The sequence below is a fragment of the Talpa europaea genome (genome assembly GCF_964194135.1).
Source record: "Talpa europaea genome assembly, chromosome: 15".
NCBI classification, from domain to species: Eukaryota; Metazoa; Chordata; class Mammalia; order Eulipotyphla; family Talpidae; genus Talpa; species Talpa europaea.
In genome coordinates this window covers 68,174,810-68,199,139 of record NC_140083.1, presented here as the reverse complement: position 1 = coordinate 68,199,139, position 24,330 = coordinate 68,174,810, and the positions used below count along the sequence as shown (strand labels likewise).

At 36.1% G+C, this 24,330-nt stretch overlaps 2 protein-coding genes across 2 annotated transcripts in view; both read right to left on the bottom strand.

Annotated features, from left to right (window-relative positions):
* The window catches only part of LOC311184657 (alpha-2-macroglobulin-like), a gene marked incomplete at its 3' end in the record, with an annotated part of 37,839 nt that extends 25,283 nt beyond the window's left edge, over positions 1 to 12,556 (bottom strand). The window contains exons 1-13 of the mRNA XM_084254842.1: positions 12,456 to 12,556; positions 10,169 to 10,352; positions 9,144 to 9,303; positions 8,923 to 8,975; positions 7,515 to 7,535; positions 7,083 to 7,251; positions 6,543 to 6,627; positions 5,049 to 5,169; positions 4,441 to 4,555; positions 4,186 to 4,295; positions 2,418 to 2,579; positions 643 to 867; positions 336 to 399 (exon numbers count right to left, since the gene is read on the bottom strand). Of these exons, the coding sequence (XP_084110968.1) occupies positions 336 to 399; positions 643 to 867; positions 2,418 to 2,579; positions 4,186 to 4,295; positions 4,441 to 4,555; positions 5,049 to 5,169; positions 6,543 to 6,627; positions 7,083 to 7,251; positions 7,515 to 7,535; positions 8,923 to 8,975; positions 9,144 to 9,303; positions 10,169 to 10,352; positions 12,456 to 12,541 (1,555 nt within the window). The 5' untranslated portion in view covers positions 12,542 to 12,556. The remainder of the gene's footprint in view (positions 1 to 335; positions 400 to 642; positions 868 to 2,417; positions 2,580 to 4,185; positions 4,296 to 4,440; positions 4,556 to 5,048; positions 5,170 to 6,542; positions 6,628 to 7,082; positions 7,252 to 7,514; positions 7,536 to 8,922; positions 8,976 to 9,143; positions 9,304 to 10,168; positions 10,353 to 12,455) is intronic.
* The window catches only part of LOC311185447 (pregnancy zone protein-like), a gene marked incomplete at both ends in the record, with an annotated part of 117,323 nt that overhangs the window by 35,959 nt on the left and 57,034 nt on the right, over positions 1 to 24,330 (bottom strand). The gene's annotated exons all lie outside the window — the stretch shown is intronic.

Below are 24,330 nucleotides of genomic sequence, written 5' to 3'. Positions count from 1 at the left end.
GGTACTCCAACATTTTACCATCTCTTCATTGCCTAAACAATTTTGAAATGTCACTTTGAGAAGAAGACCTAAGAATGCTTGTGGTTTGAAAATTTGAAATAAGCATAGATTATAAAACAACATCAGCATTTTAAACAATCAGGACAGATTACGCTGATGGAAAACAAAAGAAATATTTGATAAAGGATGGGTAAAAGAAACATTGCTTTTACCCCAGTTTCTTTATTGGGGTTAAATGGAAATGATCTCTATTTGAAACTTTTCCTGGTATTTCTGCATTGTTTGATTGCATATGTTGCGGTGGGACAGAAACGTGGAATTATGGAAATACTCACTGTCTCCCTCCTCCACAGGTAGTATATGAGTTCCAGTGTGAACAATACCTCCCCTTGCCATTATCTGCAAAAAAGGAAATAAAAAGGAATCAAATGTACCTGCTGGAGATCTTACCCTGTCTTGCCTTCCATGTGAAATGCTTATTTTATCCAGTTCTGACTCTAACACCTAGCCTTGAAAGAAGTCAGACTTTCAGAAGGAACATGGCTAAGAAGTCACACTAGTGATGTCTAAGAAGTTCCTTAATTCCTTGCCCCACAGGGAGATTCGGCTAGAGACAGTCAAGGCAGTGGCCTTCCTTCTCACCAGGTAATAGAACATGAGCTTCTTCAGCCCCTGTAGGACTTGTCCTTTCAGAATATATTGTGCTTGGATTTTTTGGGTTTGGCCGCAAGGCAGTTCAGGCAGGGATTCAAGGTGGACAAAGCTCTTGCTGAGGGAGAATACAAGATTAGCAGTGTGATAAGCTTCTTCATGATCTTCTGACAGCCAGTGGTAGCCATAACAGGGACTATAATCCTTGTGTTTGACCTGATGAATTAGAGAAACAGTATTATTTTATAAGCTATAAAAATTAATATTCTCACAGAACTATACTTATCCTTAACTAGGACTCAGAATCTTTTGCTCCATAGTAAAAAGTTGAGAGAAAAGGATCCTTATTTTACTTATATGTGCTGCAGGCCTGATTTGTGCCATTACACTGTAGGGACTCTTTGGGGTGGTGTTTATATTTCTGAAGTGTATAAGGAGGAGGCATCATTTGCGCCACTTAACTTGCTTGACATTTCTTTTCCATTTTACCTATGGGAACAGAATCACTGAAACTATGAAAACTCATTGAGGAGACAAAATAAACTCCAAAAACTGAAAGATTTTATTTGAGAAATGAATTCAAATAGGTATTATGAATAAACATAACTTTGCATCCTTAAGGGTCTGAGAACACCTTCTGAAAATAACATTGGTTTAAGAATTGAGGTTATGAATTAACTGAAGTTTACCCCTCCTGGACTGTCCTAGGCTGACTTTTTTTTTTTTTTTTAAAGATTTATTCCCTCCTTCTCCCCTCCCGTAGTGTATTTCTGGTTTATAGGGATTAAGGTCAAAATAAGGGGGGGGTGGGAATTGTATGGGGACTATAACCAAGATGAAAATGTAAACATTGTGCAAAAATGAAAAATGATGTAAAAATATATTAAAAAAAAAGATTTATTTATGTATTCAAGAGCTGGGGTGTAGGCCAGAGGTGCTGAGGGGTGGTGAGAGGATTCACCAGAGACAGAGTGGGGAGCAAAACAGGAAGACTGGCTGAAATACACTGCTGAGGGAGCATTGGGCGAGACAGGAGAGGTCTGCTGAAACGTGGGTTAGCTGGCGGGGTCATTGTGCTGAGACTTAACCCCTTGCACCACCAGGCTCTTTTTAATACTTCCTGAAGTTCTGGGGTCTTAAGCTTCATAGGTCCTATATGAGTTGTATTTCCCTTTTTCCTCATAGAAATTGTTCTTTCCAGGCTTCCTGTACCATCATCTTCACCTCCCAAGTGATATGAATCCTTGTGTCAGCAAAACACTTTGTTTATATGTCAACTTATATTAATCACATATGTCATCATTGAAGAGTCTTAAAATAGTATTTTAATTTTTAAGATTAGCACAGAGCCCAGAGCATAGAAAGCATTCAAGACACTTGATTAAATGAATGAGTGAACACTAGATTTTGAGTTATTAGAGGATGAAATTTTAGGCTATCTATACAACTGAATTAATAAAGTATATTATTTATTTCCTTTTCATATTTATATGTAACCTCCTAACCTAATGTAAAATCTATTGTGATCTAAAAAATCTTTATCTACATCTCCATTGATGAGTAGAGTACTATATACTATACAAAGCAAGTTATATGGTTATGGGCCAAACTCTGCAGAAAATTAGAATAGTAGGATAAAGATGAAATAAGAACAATTAATTTATGAAATATATATTTGAAAAATAAACTTTGAAATTTCATCACTTAGGTTGTAATCTTTTTTCCAGAGCTACTTCTCATCATTGGTAATTTCTTTCTAAACTTACCCTGATGGTGAGAGAAGTACCCATAACTTTGGTGGTATTGATGGAGAACTGCACCAGACCGTGCTCGTCAGTGGTAGCATTGGAATTATGCTTTGCTTCGTTTGATGTGATGAAGACGAGTTTATTTGGCATGGGGATACCTTTTCCATCCACTAGGCGCACCTGAAAATTAAAAGCTGTGGCTCAGTTGTATGATGGATATTCTCTAATAGTCACCAAACATATTCATTTTATCACAAATATTTAAGGAATGTGTCCTGTATGTTGGATATGGTGTGTGTGAAGCATTGAGGATATGTAACAGTGAATAAAACAAGTTCCTTCCATCATAGAGTTTACAGTCTATTAAAAGAAGTCATTGCTAACTAAATGCATAAATGATATATACTTATTTCGTAGTAATCAGTTCTAAGAAGAAAAAAAGCAGTTTAAAGGGATAGAGTGATGGAAATAATAGGGAAACAATAGACCTGCAAAATGTATTGTTGTGGATATATTGAAAATGGTGTGTATTAAATATAACTCTTGGAGTGTCATAAAGCACAAGTCATACAGAAATGAAAAATTTAACTCTGTGATTGTATGGATTAGCACTCTGAAGTTATGTATGCAAACATACAGTAGTTGTTAATGCGTTATTCTATGTACTTCTCTACTTGTTTTATATATAATAGCTGCTTCTCAACCTAAATTTTTGACCTTTTGGAAGGTAGGCAGATATTTGAGGCAATTTCCATGTGAAAAAATGTAAAATTGAAAAGAATCACAGTATTGATAAGGGCATAAAGTCAAATTACTGCTAATTCTGAACTCAGCAGATGGCATGTCCAGACCAGATTGTAAAGATGGTGCTGCTTTTTCAGTGTAAGCTACTTTTGGTAAGAAGGTAGCAAAACTGGTAAGTTTGGACCAGTATTTTAATTAATTAGCAAAATCTGATATTTTAAGCTGCACGTACAACGTGAAGGAGAGACATACAATTCTGATTCTTCTCTTTTGGTGAGACAGTAATGAGAGAGTTTAAATTTAGCAGAATATCTTATCTAAAAAGTACAATATACTTGTGAGAAATTAAAAAAAATGACCTACACCTTCATTTTAGGAAGTGACCAAAGTTTCTGCATCTATTTGCTGTCATAACAATAAAAACATTCTAAAATTTACTCCATCACTTCTTTATCGAGTCTGGTCTCACTGTCTTCTACACTTTCTGCAGTTGAATCTTATATCACTTCCATTATGAACAGTAATTACACATTGAGGTACATATAACTGTCATCTCACATTCCTGGATTCAGAAAGGTCCATTTGCATCTCTGCTTTATTATAGAAAAATAAAGATAGAGGATTTTTGTAGAAAAACAAAGATTGAGGATTTTTGTAGAAAAATTTATAGTTTCAAAATCAGGGAAAGTATTTTACCTTATGTGTACTGTTTTTAAAATACTATTGTAGAAAAGGTAACATAACTATAATATCCATGAAAGAAACACTAGGTATAGCATTTATACTTCAAAATAAAAATTAAGGCCACCTGACCACCCATTTTCATACAAAGTTTCAGAAGGATTATATTAGTGGCTATTGTGGATTTTGAGATTCTTGTGGGAAAATGGGAAAATCTATAGCATATTTTTTAAATGTATTTTTATACTTTTAGTTACATTAATCAACAGACAACATTAACCAGGTATGGTTTTACACAGTATATGTTACACTCATTAGGTGATAATACACAGTTTGATTTGTGAATTGAAAAACTGTTTACCTGCCCAAAAAAGGGGATCCCTTGTCTAAAGTGCGAGTCCACTTTCACAAATGAGAGTTTGGTTATGGTTCTTGTTATTTCACTGGACCCTCTTCCAATTAATTCCACCTCTGAAAAAGAAAAAAAAATCGTTTTGTTTGGGAAGAATGATCTCCCTGAACTTCTGATACTGCCTCCTCCCATTTCATAATTTGGCAAAGGAAATAAATCAGTGTCTATTTAGTTTTTTCTCTCAGACTCATGCAGTACACAAACCTGTTCCTTCTTCTTGGATCTTGGCCTCCACTTCAAGTTTCATTTCATAGTCTTGTTTCTTCAACTGGAAGATCTTGGTTTTCACTTGCTTAGAGAAACAGCCCTGGCTATTTAGCTAGGAGATGATAAAATAAAATACAGAAACATAGAAGTGACAGATCAGTGGTGAGATTTTTGAAGGTTACTTACTCTTCACCAAATTCTGGCTCCCTTCCCTTAGAATATAACTATGACCACAAAGTGGTTACCCCTTTGGGGAATCTACTTCCCTGATCTGTAGGTGGGATCATGTGACATGTTCTTGCTCATGGAATGAGAACAAAATTGGCTCCCTTTCCAACCAGGGTGACTTAGGATGCCAGGTATTGGAGATGGCTAAACCTCATCATTTTAGGTACTTCTATCATACACAAAATGAACAATTATAAGAAATAATTTCTATTGACTTAAGTCACTGATTTTTAAAAAGTTATAATAGCTATTATAGTATAGAATTCTCTTACAGATTGCTCTTTTACTGAGCAATCGGTTAGTTCCATGTTGTAACTTAGTTCTTATCACTAACGCCTTTGTTGTTGGTCCCTAGAAGGAGTCAGTTACCCACCTACCTGCTGACTAAATTTCTCACACATAGCCCGTGATTCTCCACCATAGCAGCTGGAAGGACTGTTGTACTTTCTGCATATGTTCAGAGTCACATGTCCTGGGACAGGCTTCCCGTATGTGTATCTGGTATAAGAATATTTCCAAATGAATTGAAAAAGACATTGAACATCTCCATTTCCTACCTATTTATATTCTTTAACTGTAGTGTATTTCCTTCTATACTTCCCTATTACCTTTGTAGTGCTTACATAGTGTTGAGGGCAAGTAAAATAAGCAATAACCCTTCTCTTTTGGGGTTATTAGTGATAAAAAGTATAGATGCTGAAATCTACTACAGTCTTCATTTATCAGATCTTTTTTCCCTTAATTTGTAGTTTTCACTTTCACATTAAGTCTTTATTATTACCAAAGCTAAACCTTGTTCTTAAGGGGAAAAAAATACTGGCACAACAGAGAAAGACAAGAAACAATCACCCTCAATTCTACCTAGAAATACAAACTATTAATACAGTTGTATTGCTCCTTTCATCATCCTCTCCCCATTGTAGCATCTCTACTATGTAAAATTTTGCTTGTTTACTTTTTACAGATTGTGTCATAAATATGCCATTGACAGTTGCTTTCTCTTTGAGGAATTTTTTTCCTTCCTTATTAAAAATACCCTGTATTGTCTCTGCTTGTAAGAGTATTAGCCCATCAGTTACGTGTGAGTGTGAATTTGGTGGCCATTACTCTGAGATTGTGCTAGGCCAAGGACTCAGCTGAAGAGTGGGTGCATTCCATATGTGTTTTTTGGTGGGAGTGGTTTCTTTACTCTACCTGCTCCTCCTATTCTTACTATTGATGGGCAACTGGAGACGGGAGCATAAGATCCCCAAAACATGTAATTTAAAGGTTGAAAAGGATCGTACAGAGACATAGTGTCCAATCTCATCAGTAAAAATGGCTGTGCATAGAGGTATGCGACATGATTTTGGTAGAACATGAGTTAACTGAGCTTTTAATACAGTGCCTATCTCTACAAATTTGAATATAAGCTATTTTTCTACCATGTGTGAAAGTGAGGTAAATGATCTGTGGATGGTTGACTTTTCTCTACAACCTGGTGATAGGAAAGTCACTATCTTTCATCATTATCACCTTTGTGTGTGTGTGTATGTGTGTATGTGCTTGTGTGGCTTTGTTATGTTCAGAATCAATCCTAACAGCATAGCATCTTTTGCAACGGTTGTCTGCCCCATTATAGTTACAATAAAGTTGGTTACAGACATTGAAGAAAATGAGAAGGAAAAATAAAAAAGCAACATAAAAGGAAAGTTCTAGAGATGGGGTCACAACTACAGACCACATGTGGAATGCACCCACTCAGTTGAGACCTTGGCCCAGCACAAATATTTGTGATGCCCCTGCTCCTGGACAAATTCGCCAAAATATCCCAAATGGTGAATGTCCTTTAAATAATTCCTCTTAAAAGATTTAAAAACACATAAACTCACATGCCACACACTGACACATTCACCTCTTCTTCCAAGATAGTGATTATCCTTGGCATTGTTACTTGCACTTCAAACTTGGGAAGCACTGTTCATTGGAGATAAAAGAAGCTGCTGATTGGTTTTCAACTTTTGGGGAATTAGTATTTTGAGGTTCTCTATAACAATTTCCTAGATAATATTTTAGGAATTTGAAAGGTAATGTACTTTCCCATAGTTTGTCTTATTCTCAAGTGGAGATTCTGGTTGAGGGATTGTGACAGATCATTGTCACCTTAATGAAATATGACAGACCCCACTAAAATAAGAATATTTTACCTTTCTGTGGAGGGTAAACATTGCTACAAAAAATAACCAGACTATATAAAATTCAATTCACAAGTTAATAGGTGGTCCTCATTGGGGTTAGTAGGTTAGTAGGTAGGATTGTTTCTACTCCAAGCCCAATCTCACCTATGGGAAATTGAAAGACGTCAAATAAGCTCAAATTCTAGGCACTAGAAGTTTAAGGAAAAATGTTGCATGATTTTCTATAATCCATACCAAATTCCTCCACAGTGAAGGTGTGCTCTGTCCTTCCACCTGATGCCTTCTGTACCACCACCTTGTACAAGCCCTGAAAGGGCTCTGATGAGAGAGGAAAGGCCAGTTGGTTGAGACCATTCTCTAACTTGAGGTTCTGCCACTGTGTGATGCGATTTCCTTTGGGGTCCTATGAATACATTATTGTAACTTAGAAAAGAGCTTAGAGAATTAGAGACAATGAAGGAAATGTATAGAAACTCATGTTATTCATAAAGAGGATGGTGGTGAAGTGACATGAACTACATCTAGCACCACATGAGTTTGCAGCCTTCTTCCTATGACAAGTTTCTGGGATATTGTAAGGATCTCTCAAATAAAAATTCCCCTTAATTTATAGCTTTATGTCTAATTATAGCTTTTAATCATAATTATGTCTTTCATGTTGCTTACCTCAATGTATACCAGTGGAATCTGTAAGACAAAAGGGAAAGGAGTTTAGAATTACCCTCAAATAGTCATAATTCTGATTTATAAGCAATTTTATGTAAAATAATTCTACTTGTAGTAAAACAGAATTTGCAGGTAATATTAATACATTATAACCAATTAATATATAATGTTAAAAACTTATTAGGCCATAGGCAACAAATTAATATGTGCACTGCCATTTCTTAGGAATGGGATTTACTGATGTTCTTTAAATGCTGCAACCCAGTGAAGAAGATTCCTTTTTTCTGAAAATTTTAAATATTGGAAATAAATGTTAATGGAATTATAAATAACCATGCTCAGATCCAAATATTAAGATTGGTTATAGATTTCTTAGGTAGTTCTAAGAAAATTTCAATGTTTAATCATTTGAAACCTAATATTTATTAAATACCTATATATGCACATATACATATATATTTTATATATATGAGATAATATATTTTTACATGTATCTGATATATATATGAAAATACATGTTTGACATGTATTCAACATATCTATTTGAGTTATTTATATGTTTGAGATGTACAAATTTGAAATATGTATAAAATTGAAATACATATAAATTTAACAGGTAGTAATATGTGCCAAGAAATAAAATAAAGCAAGGTCAAGCTGGGGGAGTCATGAATGAGGTGTTCAATTTTAGAAAGGGGAGTAAAAGTGGAAACTAGGAGACCAGTTTCAAGTTATCCAGTCAGTAGTTTGGTTTAGAGATGATTTTGGCCAGAATACTTGATAAGAAATAGTCTGGTTATGTTTTAAGTTAACATGATTTTCTGGTGAAATGACTGGTTGTGAGAGAAAGAGAAGCAAGGATTATGTCATAAACTCTTGCATAGGAACTAAGAAGAAAAAAAAAATGCCTCTTTTTGAAATAAGAAAATGGATGGAGGAATAGATTTGGGAGAGGAAAATTAGGACTGGTTTGATGTTGGCAATATACTTGAATTATTTTTCTTAAAACTTTTGTGTTAGTCTTGAACAAATATTCAAAGATTTATTACACTCATGTTCCTTTATAAAAGAGGTTTTGGTAGATATGTTTGGGAAAACTAAAAATTTTTGAGGTTATTTGTTGGCTTAGGTATATATATTATTCATATATTTTTCTAAATTTGTCTAATTGAGAACTTACTAAAAAGCTTAATTGTGTGACAACTAAGTACCAATACTAAAAAATAATTAAGTGTTATATTGACTTGGGATACTGTTTTAAATGAGAATCTTGCACTGCTGTAATGCCAAAATTACTGTTATTGAGATCAGATTGTTCGTCTTCCTGGTCTACCCCCAATACCAAAAATAGACTTCCATCCTATTTGTGCACATAATAATGATTCTATGCAGATATCAGAAGACTTACCGACTCATCCAGGGGTTGAAAATTTTCATCCAACACAACAACACGAAACTTCACTGAAACAGAAATATTTTACGTGAGTCCTAAAAACGTTAAACAGACCTGTAGACTTGGTGAGAAAAACCATCAAAGAATTAGGATGGTAGGGCCTTTGATCGAGGAATATACAGGGAAGGGTGATCTTTCCTTTTTTGAAGTTGTCCTTACTGTAGGCCTCTTCTTACCTGTCTGCTCTGGTTTGTAGATGGGTTTGTCTGTCTGGACAAAGACCAGATTCTCTTTGTTTGTTACCACCACTATGGTCCGCCTCTTGAATTCTTGAGTTGGTCCTTTCACTTGTATAGTGAGGAACATTGCCTCCTCACTGGATGAAGATGTTGGGACCTGAAATACAGGAGGGATCCTGAGAGCCCATTCAGCCTCTCAGGCTTCCTCCCCAACCCCTCTACCACTTCTTCCAGGATGTCTTGCCCCTGTAGTTTTTATGTATATAAATTCACTCCCTCATTCTCATCAGGGAAAATTGGTATGGCTAAAATAAATTGTCATTTTACAAATGGAGAAGCAGAACATAAGATAGAGGAAAGTTACATCAGTAAGAGAGGTCATAAATGAGACTCACATCTCCTTATAGGTCAGAAAATTCAGTTACATTATGTGCTAAATTATGAAAAAATATATAATATTACATTTATATATAAATTTTGATTTAATTATGTTATGTCCCAAATGTGTTTGGTAGAAGCATATTAAGATATTAAGGTGGTGAGAAAGAAAACTGTAATAATTTATTGACTGTAAGTATTTTACCTATGGGCAGCTTTCAAGAGATATTAGATATTTACCCATGGTAATTTCTAGATTTCACACTTACAGTATAGGGTGATGTGTCAGATTACCATAGGGGGCTTATGTTGAGTATTGGCCTAGATTGCTATTACTATTTTTTTCTATTTTAATTTTAAGGAAATGTAATATTTTCTCTTTGAGTAGTATACATGGCTATTTTTTTTCTGGCTAATAGGAATTTCTTTGATCATTAAGTTGATTTTTAATATGTCTATAAATATTTAGTTCCCATGATTGGAATTTCATGCCTTGCTTCTTAATTTAATTATTTAGTCAATGCATTTAATTTTTTTTCCTAAAGTCCTTGCCAACCTCTCAAAGCCTTATCTTGACTGAATTCTAGATCCTTATGACCCTGACCAATAGAAACAAAAGTACTGAGTCAAACTGTCATACTCACAGTAAAAGAAACACAGTGGAATAAGTCCTTCTCTGCCACCACGTCAGTGAAGAGGCTCCTATTTTCCCTGACAGACTCCAAGGAAGCACTTACAGTCACCGTCTCATTCAGGTGGCTCAGCAGGAGGCAGCCCTTTTCAGGGGTCCCGGCGTGGAGCAGAGAGGGGACCAACACCATGTACTGCCTGGTTGGGAGAGTCCAGTTAGTGGGGCGCGTAGGAGATGAGACATTGCTACCTGCAGCATTATACTCCATCACATTATTACACTCTAGTTAGTTCTGTCCTAAAAGAAGACATTGATGAGCATGACATTGACCTCTACTGTTGAATGTCATGTGTGAGAATTCTTCCCCTTTCTATCATCAGTGCCAGGACAGTGAACATTTTACTTGATGTGAGCCTGAAATAGATTGAAATTTACAACTACATCTCACTTTTAAGGAACCCAAATGTGGCAACATCTGACTTTAAGTATGCTAGTTATAATAATTCATGTTGTAAATGTATTTTACACATGGATTGCTGTTAAAAGCAAGCAAGCTCTCACTCAGGTGCGATACTACAAAAACCAATCAGTTTATAAAACTTTCATTGCTTCCATTTTACAGATACAGATTCTGAGATTTCAAAATAGTGAGTCATTAGGTTAAAGTCTCAGTTATGGTAAGCAACTAATTAATGGAATCTTAGTATGTTACATAACCCTGGATGTTTGCATTGTAAATATTTGCCTTTCAGCTCCTGATTAGACAGTAATCTCACCCAAAACTTATCTCCTAGTGATTGAATTTTGGGTCTAATTAACTCATGAGCAGAACAGAAACTGTTCCAATACCTCATATATAGTTTTACTAACACTGTGGTTTTCAAACAGAACTCCTAAAATCAGTTTTAGACTATGCACTACTTACATGTTTTCAAATAAGTATCTCTTATCACAAATTTAAATAATAGCAAAGATATTATTTTAATATTTCAATTTAAAACAGGTTACTGTTTTATAAATTTCTGATGAAATCTTAAGTAACATAATGATAAGGTAACCAATATGACCTTTAAAAATACATCTAAATGTTCTTTTTGTGTAATATTCAGAAATTTAACATCTTACCCCTTTTCTTCCTTGAATCTAAATTTCAGTGATATTTACCACACATAAATTTATCCTAAGATTTTTAAGCTTCAAAATACTTTATGGATCACTTGTGCTTCTTTATTAAGAATCACAGATAAGTATATGTACACACATATAGGTAATATATGTAGGTATATAAATTTAGCTTTAACACTTTCAAATTTAATGCAACCATGAAGTTGTAAATGTTAAATATTTTCTTGTGGATTGACTTATTTTTCAAAAGTCTTACTAGTACACAAATGATCAAAACAAAATAAGTATATTACAAGTTAGGATTCATATATATGATGTAAAATCAAAATACTTTTTGAAGTACATCTTTAATGAGAATGAGGAGCTATTTTTATATTCATGGATGGATATTACTTATTGCAAGAAAGAAATAAGATCTAACATCAGTACTGTTACTGTATTTGGTTTGTTTATATGTAAGTGCCAAAAAGTTGTTTACATAAAAGTAGATAAATGACAGGTAAAATAATTACTACATCTTGTAACTGCTTCATTTCATGCCCAAAATCACCAGGGTCCTGTAATCAAGAATTGCTCCTAATCATCCATCAACTGATATTTCCTTGAGATCTTCCTTCAGTTTTGTTGAAACAAAGAATTCATCACCACATGATTTGGGAAAGGACTTTCTGTCCTTTCATGATTTCTTTGTTTTCTCAACCATACCATAAGCATTTCAAATTGTTCTTTTATTTGGCACCAGGAGGTTTTTATGCTCCAGTACTATGACATGGTATTATCTGCTTGAGGGAAAGGTTTGTCTCTCTTATAAAATAGAAGATAGCAGATTAAGAAAGGGAGATAAGAAGACTAAATAGCATGATCTCAAGCAGATCATAATGAATGTGAGGATCTTTAAATCAATTCCTTTAAAAATATCAATTTACAATGCCCTTTAAAACACTTTCTGTGTTCCTCAGCTCATTTAGAGAAATTCAGAGATCCAGAGAGTTGGAGAAAAATGGTTAAGAATAAGAGAAGGATAAATAAGCCCGATTTACAAAAATCTCATAGTTGGATGAGACCTTTGAGATAAGAAGGTGACTATTTCATAGGAAAGGCAAATGAATGATGTAAAGAAGAATCTGGAACAAAGCAAAGAATTCTGAAGTTTATGCTGAATATGTGAAACTTACGGTTTTCCAGAGACTGAGGCATCTTTAGGCAGGAGAACCAGAAGGAGTAGAATAACACTTGGATGAAGGAGTTTGTTCTTCCCCATGCTGCAGGGAGAAGGAACCTCAGGAGACCAGACTGTATGTACCCTACTCCCTGTAATTCCTCTGGTCCCAAATACCCCTCAGAGCAACTAGGCTTTATGCTTCTCTCTGTGCAAACAGGAAGTTCCACCCACACAAGGTGTCTAAACAAAGTAGAAGTCTCTAAGGGTCTGGGGGTCATTGCACTCAGGGGCTAAATAGAATTCCTGGAGTGGTAAAACCCACATTCCTGTTACTGCTCTTTCTCTGGGTTTTACTGTAAAGCTGCTAATCTGCTTTTCAATCCCTTCTCTCTTCCTCCCTCCATTTCCCCACAGTGCTTTTTATGGCACTCCTCACATCTCTTGCATGAATAGTTGGCAAGGCAAGTTAAGTAGCAAGTTAAGTAACACTGACCAGGCTCTAAATAGATATTTCACTACAAGTTCTGTGCCTGCAAGTCCTCTGTTAGATATGTCTATCTTAAGTATTGATGCAGTTTCTGAATTCAGTCATCCTCTATGGAAATGATACTGGATTAAATAATAGGTTTTTGACCTTAGATATATTACTGGATTGCAGATAAAGAGCTAGGCCTTGGAAGATGATGATAGAAAATAATCTTCCTGTATTAAGAAAGTGTAACTATGGGAGGAGAAATATTAAGACTGAAAAAAACAAAACAAAAACCAAAACCAAAAAACCTTGACCTTTTAATCTATAGTGCCTAACAAAGATCTCAATTACCTTTGCCATCTACTGTACCAGATTTCATTACTACCTTCTAGAGATGCTCCTCTTCACCAGTCTTTAAATCATATAAGCCATTTCATCCGTCCGTCCGTCTGTCCGTCCATCCATCCATCCATCCATCCACCCAATGATTTGGTTGTTTTATAGGTATTTATTGAACTTAGAAGGGCTCAGTAACATGAAAAAAATCATAGAAATAGAATGGTAAAATAAGTAGATATGCACTAAAAAATGTCTTACATTCTTGTGACTGTGAAAGCAAATAAATAAGCAATAACAATAGTAGTAAAACATTGTCAGAGAAGTTGAAGATACTCTGTGAGCACATAAGCAGGGCATGTAATACAGACTTGGGATGGAGAAATTGCCTTTCCACTGAGAAGAGTGGGGGAGCAAACTGGCTTCAATGCAAAAGGGAACTTGTTGTTACTATTGAGGTGTTTGGGAATAATCAGTGGAGTGATTTCCTCCGATTGGTTTCCTGGAAAGATCAATCACTGAAATTTGGAAGACCAACTGGAAGGAGGCAGTTCAGAAGGCAGGGACACCACTTGGGAACTTCTACTATTATATAGGTGAGAGATTTAGATAGGAGAGAGATCGTATTTTGAACTAAGGTATTCATAACAAGATTGGTTTCTATCATGTTTAAGGGATAAAATAACATAGTACAAAAGAATACATGAATGTGATGGATAAATGAAAATGTGCTTTCAGTTTTCCTGGCTGGTTGCTGAGTGAATTATATTGCCTTTAACTGATTAAATGAAACAGAAGAAACACAAGATGGGAACAGAAAGAAAACAAAAGGGCTGAGGGTAGCAAAGGTAAATAGTCTAATTTTAGAAAGAGCTTGAGGGATATTCAAGTACCTACATTCATAGGGAGTTTAACATTTGAATTAAAGCTTAGAGCAGCACGGTCCAATAGAAATATAGTGTGAGCCTCCTATGTAATTTTAAAATTTCCAATAGCCATGTTAAAAAAATTGTATTAATTTTAATAGTGTATTTTACTTGACTGAATATATACACACTATTATCACTTCAGCATTTGAGCAATATAAAACTTGTTAATGAGACACTTTATGTTTTTCTTTTGTACTAAGTACAGTCTAGTGTGGATTCTACACTGATAACACCTATCAGTTTCAACCATCATATTTCAAATGCTCAATAGCCCCATGTTGCTACTGGCTACCGTATTTGCCATAGTAGGGTTAGAGCAATATTTTTCAAATTATGGGTCACCATTTATATATATAGTAAGTTATGATATCATGATCAGTATAAATCATAAACAGAATTGTAAAATATGAAATAGAATATAATAGAAAATGCAATACCAAAAAGAATATTTGTGATTTGAGAAACATCTGTTTCATACGTAAGTAGTCATAACTGTTGGTTATATCCTCTTACCGCTTCTCAATTCTATGTTTAATAAGAGAACTCCTGAGTTTTAGCTAGTTTGCCTAGCTAAAATTTTTGTGTCCTAGCCTCTCCCTTGAAGTTTGATATGTATGGCAAATGATTAAATTATGGGGTTGGGGTGTGAGTGGAACTGATTTATGCAACTTCCAGTTCATGATTTTGAAAAGAAGGGTTAGGTTCTATGCTACCATTTTCTTCCTTACCACTGGCTGCAGTGTGCATGCAGTGACTGTAGTCAGAGCTGCTATTGTAGTCCATAAAAAGGAAACAATGAATAAAGGAAGACAGAACAACAAACAGGATATAGTCTGAGTCCCTGAATCATCCAAAGGTCACTACAGCCTGAACTTTCATGTGAGAGAGAAATAATTTATTTAAGCCATTAAGCCATTGCATTTTGAGATCTCTTTGTTAGAGCACTAAAACTTCTGTCCCAACTAACGTCATTTCTCTTTCTTTCTCACACTCTCTATCAACATCTTCTTTGTCCTTAACTATGAGTATTCCAGGTCAAAATGTAAAAGTTTCATTGTGAAAATGTAATTTCAGTGTTACATTGTGAACTGACAAATGAAAACAAAAAAATTCTCATTGTTAGGTCAAAGTTAAAGCAATCTGGACAATGCTAGTTTACAGAGATCTGGCCTATTTATATGTTAGAGATTTATTAATTTATTAGGTAGAGCTGATGCCGTGGAAAAGGATGAATGCCCTAGTATGGTATGTTGATGTAAAGAGAAAGGAGCTAGGCATTGGTCAGGAGCACCTAAATGAAAAATACGGCCAGAGCAAAAGCACAGTTAGTATAGAGGAGAATTTTAAGAGGTTAAGAGAAGATATTTACTAGTCAGAGTAATTGACTAGTTAATGTCAATTGATGTTAACAGCATACAAAATTAAAAAAAAATCATTCCAAGTTTGCATGATTTTATAATGTGTTGATTCAAAATGTAACCAAACTTAAATTGTTTTTAAGAAACTAGGAATAACTGAACATTTATTTGTAAGATTAATTACTTTAAGCAAGAGGAACAAGGGTTAATAGCCTGCATTTGGTGCCACATCATAAATTACTGAGATGACCTGTAAATATTGCTTTTGCTAAATTTCTGGCCACACATGTCAGATGTCATAGAGAAATCAAATAACAAATTGATAATATTTTTCAGCTGGATTGGAACAAGGAGGACATTGGAATCCAGTTGTTTTAGTGTGTGGGTTGGACAGAAGCCTGATTGCAACTTGTGAAGGAACAAGGGAATGTGAGGAGTTGGAGCCAGCTTCCCAGAGTTTGGAGTGGAGAAGATAGGGCAGAACTTGGCATAGAGTTGGGGTGAGGGAAAGGTTTCTTCAAGAGGAGAGAGAATTGAACAAGTTTAAAGGAAATGTTGCTTTGTAAATGCTGAGAGTAGGAGAGACAAATAAGAAGGGAAAGGCTGAACATTGTAGCATAAAGAATGATAATCCCAAGAGAGAAGATTCATAGGATGCATAATTAGATGTATTAAAAAAGTGGATTGAGGGCTTCCCCTGGTGGCGCAGGCAGTTGAGTGCCACAATGTGAAGCCGTCTGCAGCCTCTGCAGCGCTGGTTTGATCCTGGCCGGCGAGGGTCCAACATGGAGCAGCAGACCTCTCCTGTTGTGCCTGCTACTTCCCTCAGCAGTGTATTTCATCAGTCTGCCTGTTCTGTTCCCCACTCTGTCTCTGGTGAATCCTCTCACCCTCCCGCGCATCTGGCCTGTACCCTGGTTCTTGTATAAATAAACAAATCTTTAAAAAATAAAAGTGGATTGAGGAATTAGCCTCAGGTGAAGTGACAACACTTCAGTATAATCATAAACTAGGGAAGATTTTGCCTAAAACTCTCCCTTTTCCAAGACAGAGCTCTCTCGGGAACAGTGAAAAAAAAAAAGAGCTTTAGATGGGAAATGAATGTTGTTAGGACACCCAAGGCTTAGTTCTGACTCAGCCATGTGGTCCTAGATAACCCTGTGTTAACTGCTCTGAGCCTCAGCACCTCACCAGGAAATACGGGGATAATAGTACCTGTGTTATCAGTTTGTGAGATGGTTTTACTCAAGATGCTGAGCATAACAGAGCTGCAAAAAACTGTAAGCCTTATTGTATAGTGAAAGAGAACATCTATTTCCTATCTGTCTTCTGAGCTTTGATTTAGAAATGGCATCCAAATAAAGAAAGTTAAGTTACCTGAGTAATGAGTCCTTGACAGAAAAATAAGCAGGATACGTTGTTTACAAGTTGAAGTGTTTAGAAAATAATTACTGCTAGAAAGCTGAAGTAAAGGGGTAAGAGAGAAGAGAAAGAAAGGCAGCTCATGGAAAAGAAAGTTAAGCAAAATACGGGAAGACACATGTTGTTAAGAATGATGGTGAAATATTTGGAAGTGAGAAATAATAGAATTAGGAAGTTATATGGGCTTAGTAAAAATAAATAAGAAAAAAAGTTTTATTTGTGTTCCTGTAATTCTGCCAGGGACTGAAAATAGCTTCTGCAATGGTACCAATTGTTATGCTTAGTTCACTTTGAGAAGAGTGGGCTACGTGTAGTTCCTGACCATAATTCAGTGAAGGACATTTCACTGGTTAGTAGTTCCTGAAGGTAATTCAGTGAAGGACATTTCACTGGTTACGTATTAACCACTTTTGAAAAGAGAACACTCAGTAAATGGCACACTGCATTCATTCTGTCAGAGAGTGTACTTGTTTTGTCTTTGCACAAGTATGAGGACAAAACTTGTAGTTAGGTTAATGTTACCTACAGAAATGTCCTCAAAGACTTGTGCTGTCTCTTTAGCCATTTTTCCAATTTTTTTTTTTTTAGAGGCATGTTTTATTTATTTATTTATTTGTTTTGTTTATACATGCACTGGGTGCTGTCAGAAGCACGGGAGGGTGAGAGAATTCACCAGAGCCAGAGCGGGGAGCAGAGCAGGCAGAAGGACCGAAGTACACTGCTGAGGGGAGCAGCGGGCGGCAGGAGAGGTCTGCGCGCCATGTGGGACCCTCCTCCGGTGGCCGGGGAGCAGCCGGGGATCGAACTGGTGCTGCAGAGGCCGCGGGCAGCTTCCCAACCCAGCGCTCAACCGCTGCTCCACCGGGGAGGCCCGCCATTTTTCCAATTTTTAATGAGAAAAATGTGTGAGTGTATAAAGATGAAAGTATAAAGTCCTCAGATTGTTTTTCTTCAAGCAGTATGCATGATAACAATGATACTAGCAACAATAGTAGTAGTAATTACTAATTATACAATATACTTACTTTATGAATGTACCAAGTAATGTTCTGAGAGCTTCTATGTTTAAATTTATTTGATATTTGTTATGCCCAAAGGTTATTTACTTGTTAGTTGACTTGTTGATGAAATAACCCATGATTTTTAGTGACAGTATGGAAATTCATAATAAATTTGGAACATATATTTTTAAAGATGTTGTTAAAGGTTTTAATATTTTATTTATTTTAAAAGATTTATTTATACAAGAATTGGGGTACAGTCAGAGGTGCAGGAGGGTGAGAGGATTCACCCTAGACAGAGCAGGGAGCAGAACAGGCAGACAGACTGAAGACACTGCTGCGGGCGAGGCAGGAGAGGTCTGCCATGCCATGTGGGTTTCTCCCTGGCTGGCCGGGAATCGAACCCATGCTGCAGAGGCTGCAGACAGCTTCACAGTGCAGTGCTCAACCTGCTGTGCTACCTGGGAGGCCAAAGGTTTTTATATTTTATATATATATTTTTAAACATTTTTTTTAAAGATTATACAAAAACTGGGGTACAGTCAGAGGCACAGGAAGGTGAGAGAATTCGCCAGAGGCAGAGCAGGAAGCAGAACAGGCAGATGAACCGAAGACACTGCTGAGGGGAACAGTGGGTGAGGCAGGAGAGGTCTCCCGCACCATGTGGGTGTCTCCCTGGCCCGTGGGGAGTCGAACGGGCACTGCAGAGGCTGGGGACAGCTTCACAGCACAGCATTCAACCTGCTGCACCACCAGGGAGGCCCAGGGTTTTATGTTTTAAATGACGTTTTTATAGTTTTTGTGTCTTCATAGCAAGTTTTAAATATGTAGTCTCATATTACTCATTTTGAAATAAGTATGCTTTGAAGATAAAATTATAAATGAGGAAGCAAAGGGTGTGAAAAAAGGGCATGGTATTCTTTTAACAAGTGTGTGTATAAAACTTTGGTTTTTGGCTTTTGGCAATAATTACAAATAACTCCATTATTTAACATCATGATGTAATTTTTCCCATGTAATTAAAGAGAATAGTATAGACTGCTAACACTTTTTTTAAAAGATTGTTTATTTATGCATACAAGAGCTGGGGTACAGGCCAGAGGTGTGGGGGGTGAGAGGATTCACCAGAGACAGAGCAAGGAATAGAACAGGCAGACCAACCGAAGTACACTGTTGAGGGAGCAGTGAGCGAGTCAGGAGAGGTCTGCTGTGTCATGTGTTTTGCTCCCTGGCCGGCCAGGGATCGAACTCATGCTACAGAGGCTGCGGACAGCTTCACAGGCTGCGACTTAACCCCTTGCGCCACCAGGGAGGCCCCCAGACTGCTAACATTTTGCTGTTTTTTTGTAATTTTCTGTTCCTTTTGTAATTTTTTTTTTGTTTCATTGGGATATAATTTACATAAGCATTATGTAAGTTTAAGATCTATAATGTGATAATTTGACATATATAAATAATACAGCAATACTGTTATTTAATACCTCCAGCACCTCACACAATTACCATAATATATGTGGTAAGAACATTTAAGATCTACTTTATTGGCAACTTTCAAGTATAAAATATAGTGTTATCTGTAGTCACCATGCTCTACATTAGATCTCAAGAATTCATTCATCTTATAACTGGAAGCTTGTACCCTTTGATCAACATTTTCCCACTTCCCTGTTAAGAAACAAAATTCATACAGATAAATTTAGATACCTGATTGGCTTTATTAAGCAAGTCATGAATTGGACAGCATCCCATTTAGCAAGTAGAAATCTGCAGCAAAAAAGTTTGTACAAAATGGAAGTTTTTATGCTAAAAAAGAGGGCAAGACAAAGATTATAAGCAAGAGGAAAAAAGCTTACTGCAGGCAAAGTCTTTTTTCCTTAGGAGAAGGCAGGGCGATTTTGTATAGATGATCTTACTCGTGTTGACCAGGAAACTCCAGGTTGACTAGCGTAAATTTCTACTTTTGGGAGAAGCAGAAATTTCTGTTAGGTTAGGTATTAAATCTTGGTGGGACTTGGCAAGAATGACACCATTTTTGAGGCCCATTGCTTCTTTTTGTTAGCACCCCAACCCCGATTTCTGGTAACTACCTTTCTATTCTGTTTCTAAGATTTTAGCTTAGAAATGGGATCATAATATTAATAGTATTTTCTTTCTCTGACTTCATTCACTTAGCTTAATGCCATCAAGGTTTACCTATGCCTTCACACGTAGGAGGATTTCTTTCTTATTTGCTCAATATTACTCTAATATATGCATTCATAATGAAATACACATAAAATTATATAGACACAGATTATGTATGTACACACATACATTTTATATATATATATTACATATTCTTTATCCATTCATCTGTTGATGGCATTTAGGTGGTTTCCATACCTTAGCAATTATGAATAATGCTGCAATGACCCCAGGAGTGTAGATATTTGTTTGAGACACTGATTTCATTCAGACTTATACCCAGAAGTGGCATTGATGGATCAAATGGTTTTGAGGAAAATGCATGTTCTTTTCTTTCTAAAATTTCCCCTTTCTGCCTCACCAACTTATCAACCTGAAAACTCCTCCATAGTACTTCCTTTAATTTAAGAACAGGGCCACAGGAAAATTACTAGCTTTTACACCTGACCTCCTGGTTTTCCTTCCACTATGGCAGTGGAACCAGGAAGGGGTGAACTTGTACCACATGCGTCTGGCACAGATGTAAGCCAGCCATAATGGTGCAGGGGCAGGAAGCTTTCTAGTTACAGCATGTCACTCAGCTCTAGATTGGAGCCAGAGCAGGAACCCAAACTAGATTCTGGGCAGTAGACCATGTCAATCTAAATCTCTACCATTCTCCCTTCTTTGCTACCACAGTACCTGCTAGGTCTAGGGTTATTCTCCACAGGCTGCATCTTTTGGTTCAACTTTATTCTTTTACATTGGTGTGCCCAATTTCCCCAGCATCATTTATTGAAGAGAATGCCTGTTCCTCTTTTGTATTCTTGGCACCCTTGTTGATGATCAGTTGACCATATGTATAAGGGTTTCTTTCTGGCCTTTCTATTTTGTTCCATTTGTCTATACCTCTGCTTCAGTGCCAATGCCATAGTATTTTGATTACTATAGTTTGTAATATGTTTTGAAACCTGGGAATGGGATACATCCAGTTTTGTCCTTGTTCAAAATTAATTTGGCTACTAGGGGTCTTTTGTAGTTCCAAATGGATTTTATGTTTGTTTTATCTGACTCTTCAAAAAAAAAAGTCGGGATTTTGATAAAGACTGCATTGAATCAATAGGTTGCTTTGGGAACACCTGCACCCCTATGTTTATAGCAGCACTATTTACAATAGCTAAGCTTTGGAAACAGCCCAAATGCCCAAAAATAGAGGACTGGATCAAGAAGATGTGGTACATATATACCATGGAATATTACTCAGCATTCAAAAAAGATAAACACATGCAATTTGCAGCAACATGGATGGCGCTGGAAGGGATCATGCTCCACGAAATAAGCCAGAAAGAAAAAGAAAAATACCTGATGGTCTCACTCATAGCAGGAATCTAGAAAACTTTGAATAACTACAAGAAAGTGAAAATCAAAATCAACAAAAAACTATGAACCAGAGACACTTTTTGGGGGTGGGGGGCGGGAGGGCAGGGATTGGGCTCAGAATGGGGGGGGGTTGCAATTGTATAGGGAATATAAAAATAAAATTTATTATTTAAAAAAAAATAGGTTGCTTTGGAAAGCATAGCCATATATAATAAATATTGATGGGTTCTTACAATCCATGAAAACAGATTGTCCTTCCATTTTTTCTGTGTTTCCTTTTTAAAGCAAGACTGGAACTATAAGCTTGTAGGGTGATAGGGTTACTTCCATATCTACAGCTAAGTTCATGGCTGGTGGATCTGCTGCAGGGGTGTGCCTGCTTTTTCAAAGTGGTAGTCCTTAGTCTTGAGCTCCACTAGGGTTTCACAACTTTTTAACTAAATCCCAAAACTCCCACAAAGTCACTTTTGTCCATACTTGCTTGCCAACTGTTGTTTCTATGAGAATAAAGACTGGGGAATTCCTATCCTGCCATCCTGCCAATATCACTCCCGTATTTTAATTTTTATTAGAAGGTAAAAAGTGTAAATTTTTATTAGCTGAAATAAGTTGAAGATTTCTTGTTACTGGAATAAATATGTAAATGTTTATAAGTGGAGCTTAACCTTATTAAATCTTCTGTACTACTTTTCTACAGTAAAGCAGTTCTCAATTTGTTGCCTAAAATTCTAGATTCAGTATCTCTCTCAGTTGTGAAGCAGTTGGAATTATGAATGTTTCTGGATTCTTTAAACTTTTCTTTAAAATTATAGCTATTTCTCTAGGTTTAATAATTTATTTTTAAGCATTCCTTTTTTTTTAATAATAAATTTTATTGTTATATTCCCCATACAGTTGCAGCCCCCCCATTCTGACACCAATCCCTCCCCTTCCGCCCCCGCCCCCCTAAAAGTGTCTCTGGTTCATAGTTTTTTGTTGATTTTGATTTTCATTTTCTTACAGTTATTCATTTTCCTGGTCCCTTATTTAAGTTTTCTAGATTCCTGCTATGAGTGAGACCATCCGGTATTTTTCTTTTTCTTTTTGGCTTATTTCGCTGAGCATGATCCCTTCCAGCGCCATCCATGTTGCTGCAAATTGCATGTGTTTATTTTTTTTGAATGCTGAGTAATATTCCATGGTATATATGGACCACATCTTCTTGATCCAGTCATCTATTTTTGGGCATTTGGGTTGTTTCCAAAGCTTAGCTATTGTAAACAGTGCTGCTATAAACATAGGGGTGCAGGTGTTCTTTGGAATTGATGTTTCTGTGTCCTTTGGGTAAATACCTAGGAGTGGAATTGCTGGATCATATGGAAGCTCTATGTTTAGTAGGTCCAGAAATCTCCACACAGCTCTCCACAGTGGTTGGACCAGTTTGCACTCCCACCAACAGTGTAGAAGAGTTCCTTTTTCTCCACACCCTCGCCAGCATTTGTTGTTGCTAGTTTTTTTAATATGTGCCATTCTCACTGGTGTAAGATGGTATCTCATGGTAGTTTTGATTTGCATTTCCCTGATTATAAGTGATGTTGAACATTTTTTCATATGCCTGTTGGCCATTTGCATTTCCTCTTCAGAGAAGTTTCTTTTTAGCTCTTCTGCCCATTTTTTGACTGGATTATTTTCTTTGTTGTTGTTGAGTCTCATCAGCTCTTTGCAGATTTTTGTGATCAGTCCTTTATCATTAGTGTTGGGTGCAAAAATGTTCTCCCAGTTGGTGGGGTTTCTCTTTGTTTTTGTTACTGTCTCTTTTGCTGTGCAGAAGCTCTTTAATTTGATGTAGTCCCAGCTGTTTATCTTTGCCTTCACTATCACTGCTTTGGGTGATGTGTTTGTAAAGATGTCTTTGATGTGCAAATCACGTAGTGTTTCGCCTATATTTCCTTCTATATATTTTATGGTTTCAGGTCTTATGTCTAGTTCTTTAATCCATTTTGAGTTGATTTTTGTGTATGGTGTGAGGTAGTGGTCAAGCTTCATTCTTTTGCATGTAGCGACCCAGTTTTCCCAGCACCATTTATTGAACAAACTTTCTTTGCTCCAATGCATAGTCTTTGCTCCTTTGTCAAAGACATTCCTTTTTTTTTAATCTTTTCAGTGATTTCATCCTAGTGCTTTAAAAACTGAAATTCTTTTTTTATATTTTATCGTTTGTGTGATTTAGTACTAATATTTATAATTATAATAACGCCACTGCATAACATATTTGACAATAAGTCACAATCACTTTTAGTAAGCAGATAACTGTTTAGAGTAAAAATGGGTGGGGATATTAGAAATATTTTAGTAACCACAACATTTCGTATTTCACTGGCTTCATTTCCTGAAATAATGTTATTTCATCCATGTCAGTGAAGACTAGTTAAGAAAGTTTTTTTATTATAATTCATTTAAATGTTTTAGAAACATATTTCATTGAATTATCTCAAAGGCACAACAATGCTAAGATTTCATGGTTAACATGTAATATTGTATACTAACATTACCTCAATGAATAAAATTAAAAAATATTTCATGTTTAAGACAGAATCTGCTCTATGAAACAGCACTTCATTTAATAGGATCTTTTGAGAGGAAACTGAGTTTTGTATGCTGTTTCCCCTCTGGCTCATCTTTGTATGAACTATTTCTTCTTAATCAGTTCCTTAATTTCTACAGAAGAATGAATAATTTACCACAAAACTCTGACAGTTGGTAAGAAGGAGCTTAGTTTCTAAGTGTAGATACAGTTGTCCTCCCAGCTGTCTTTTCTGGCAGAATCTGGGGGATGTTGTTGAAATTC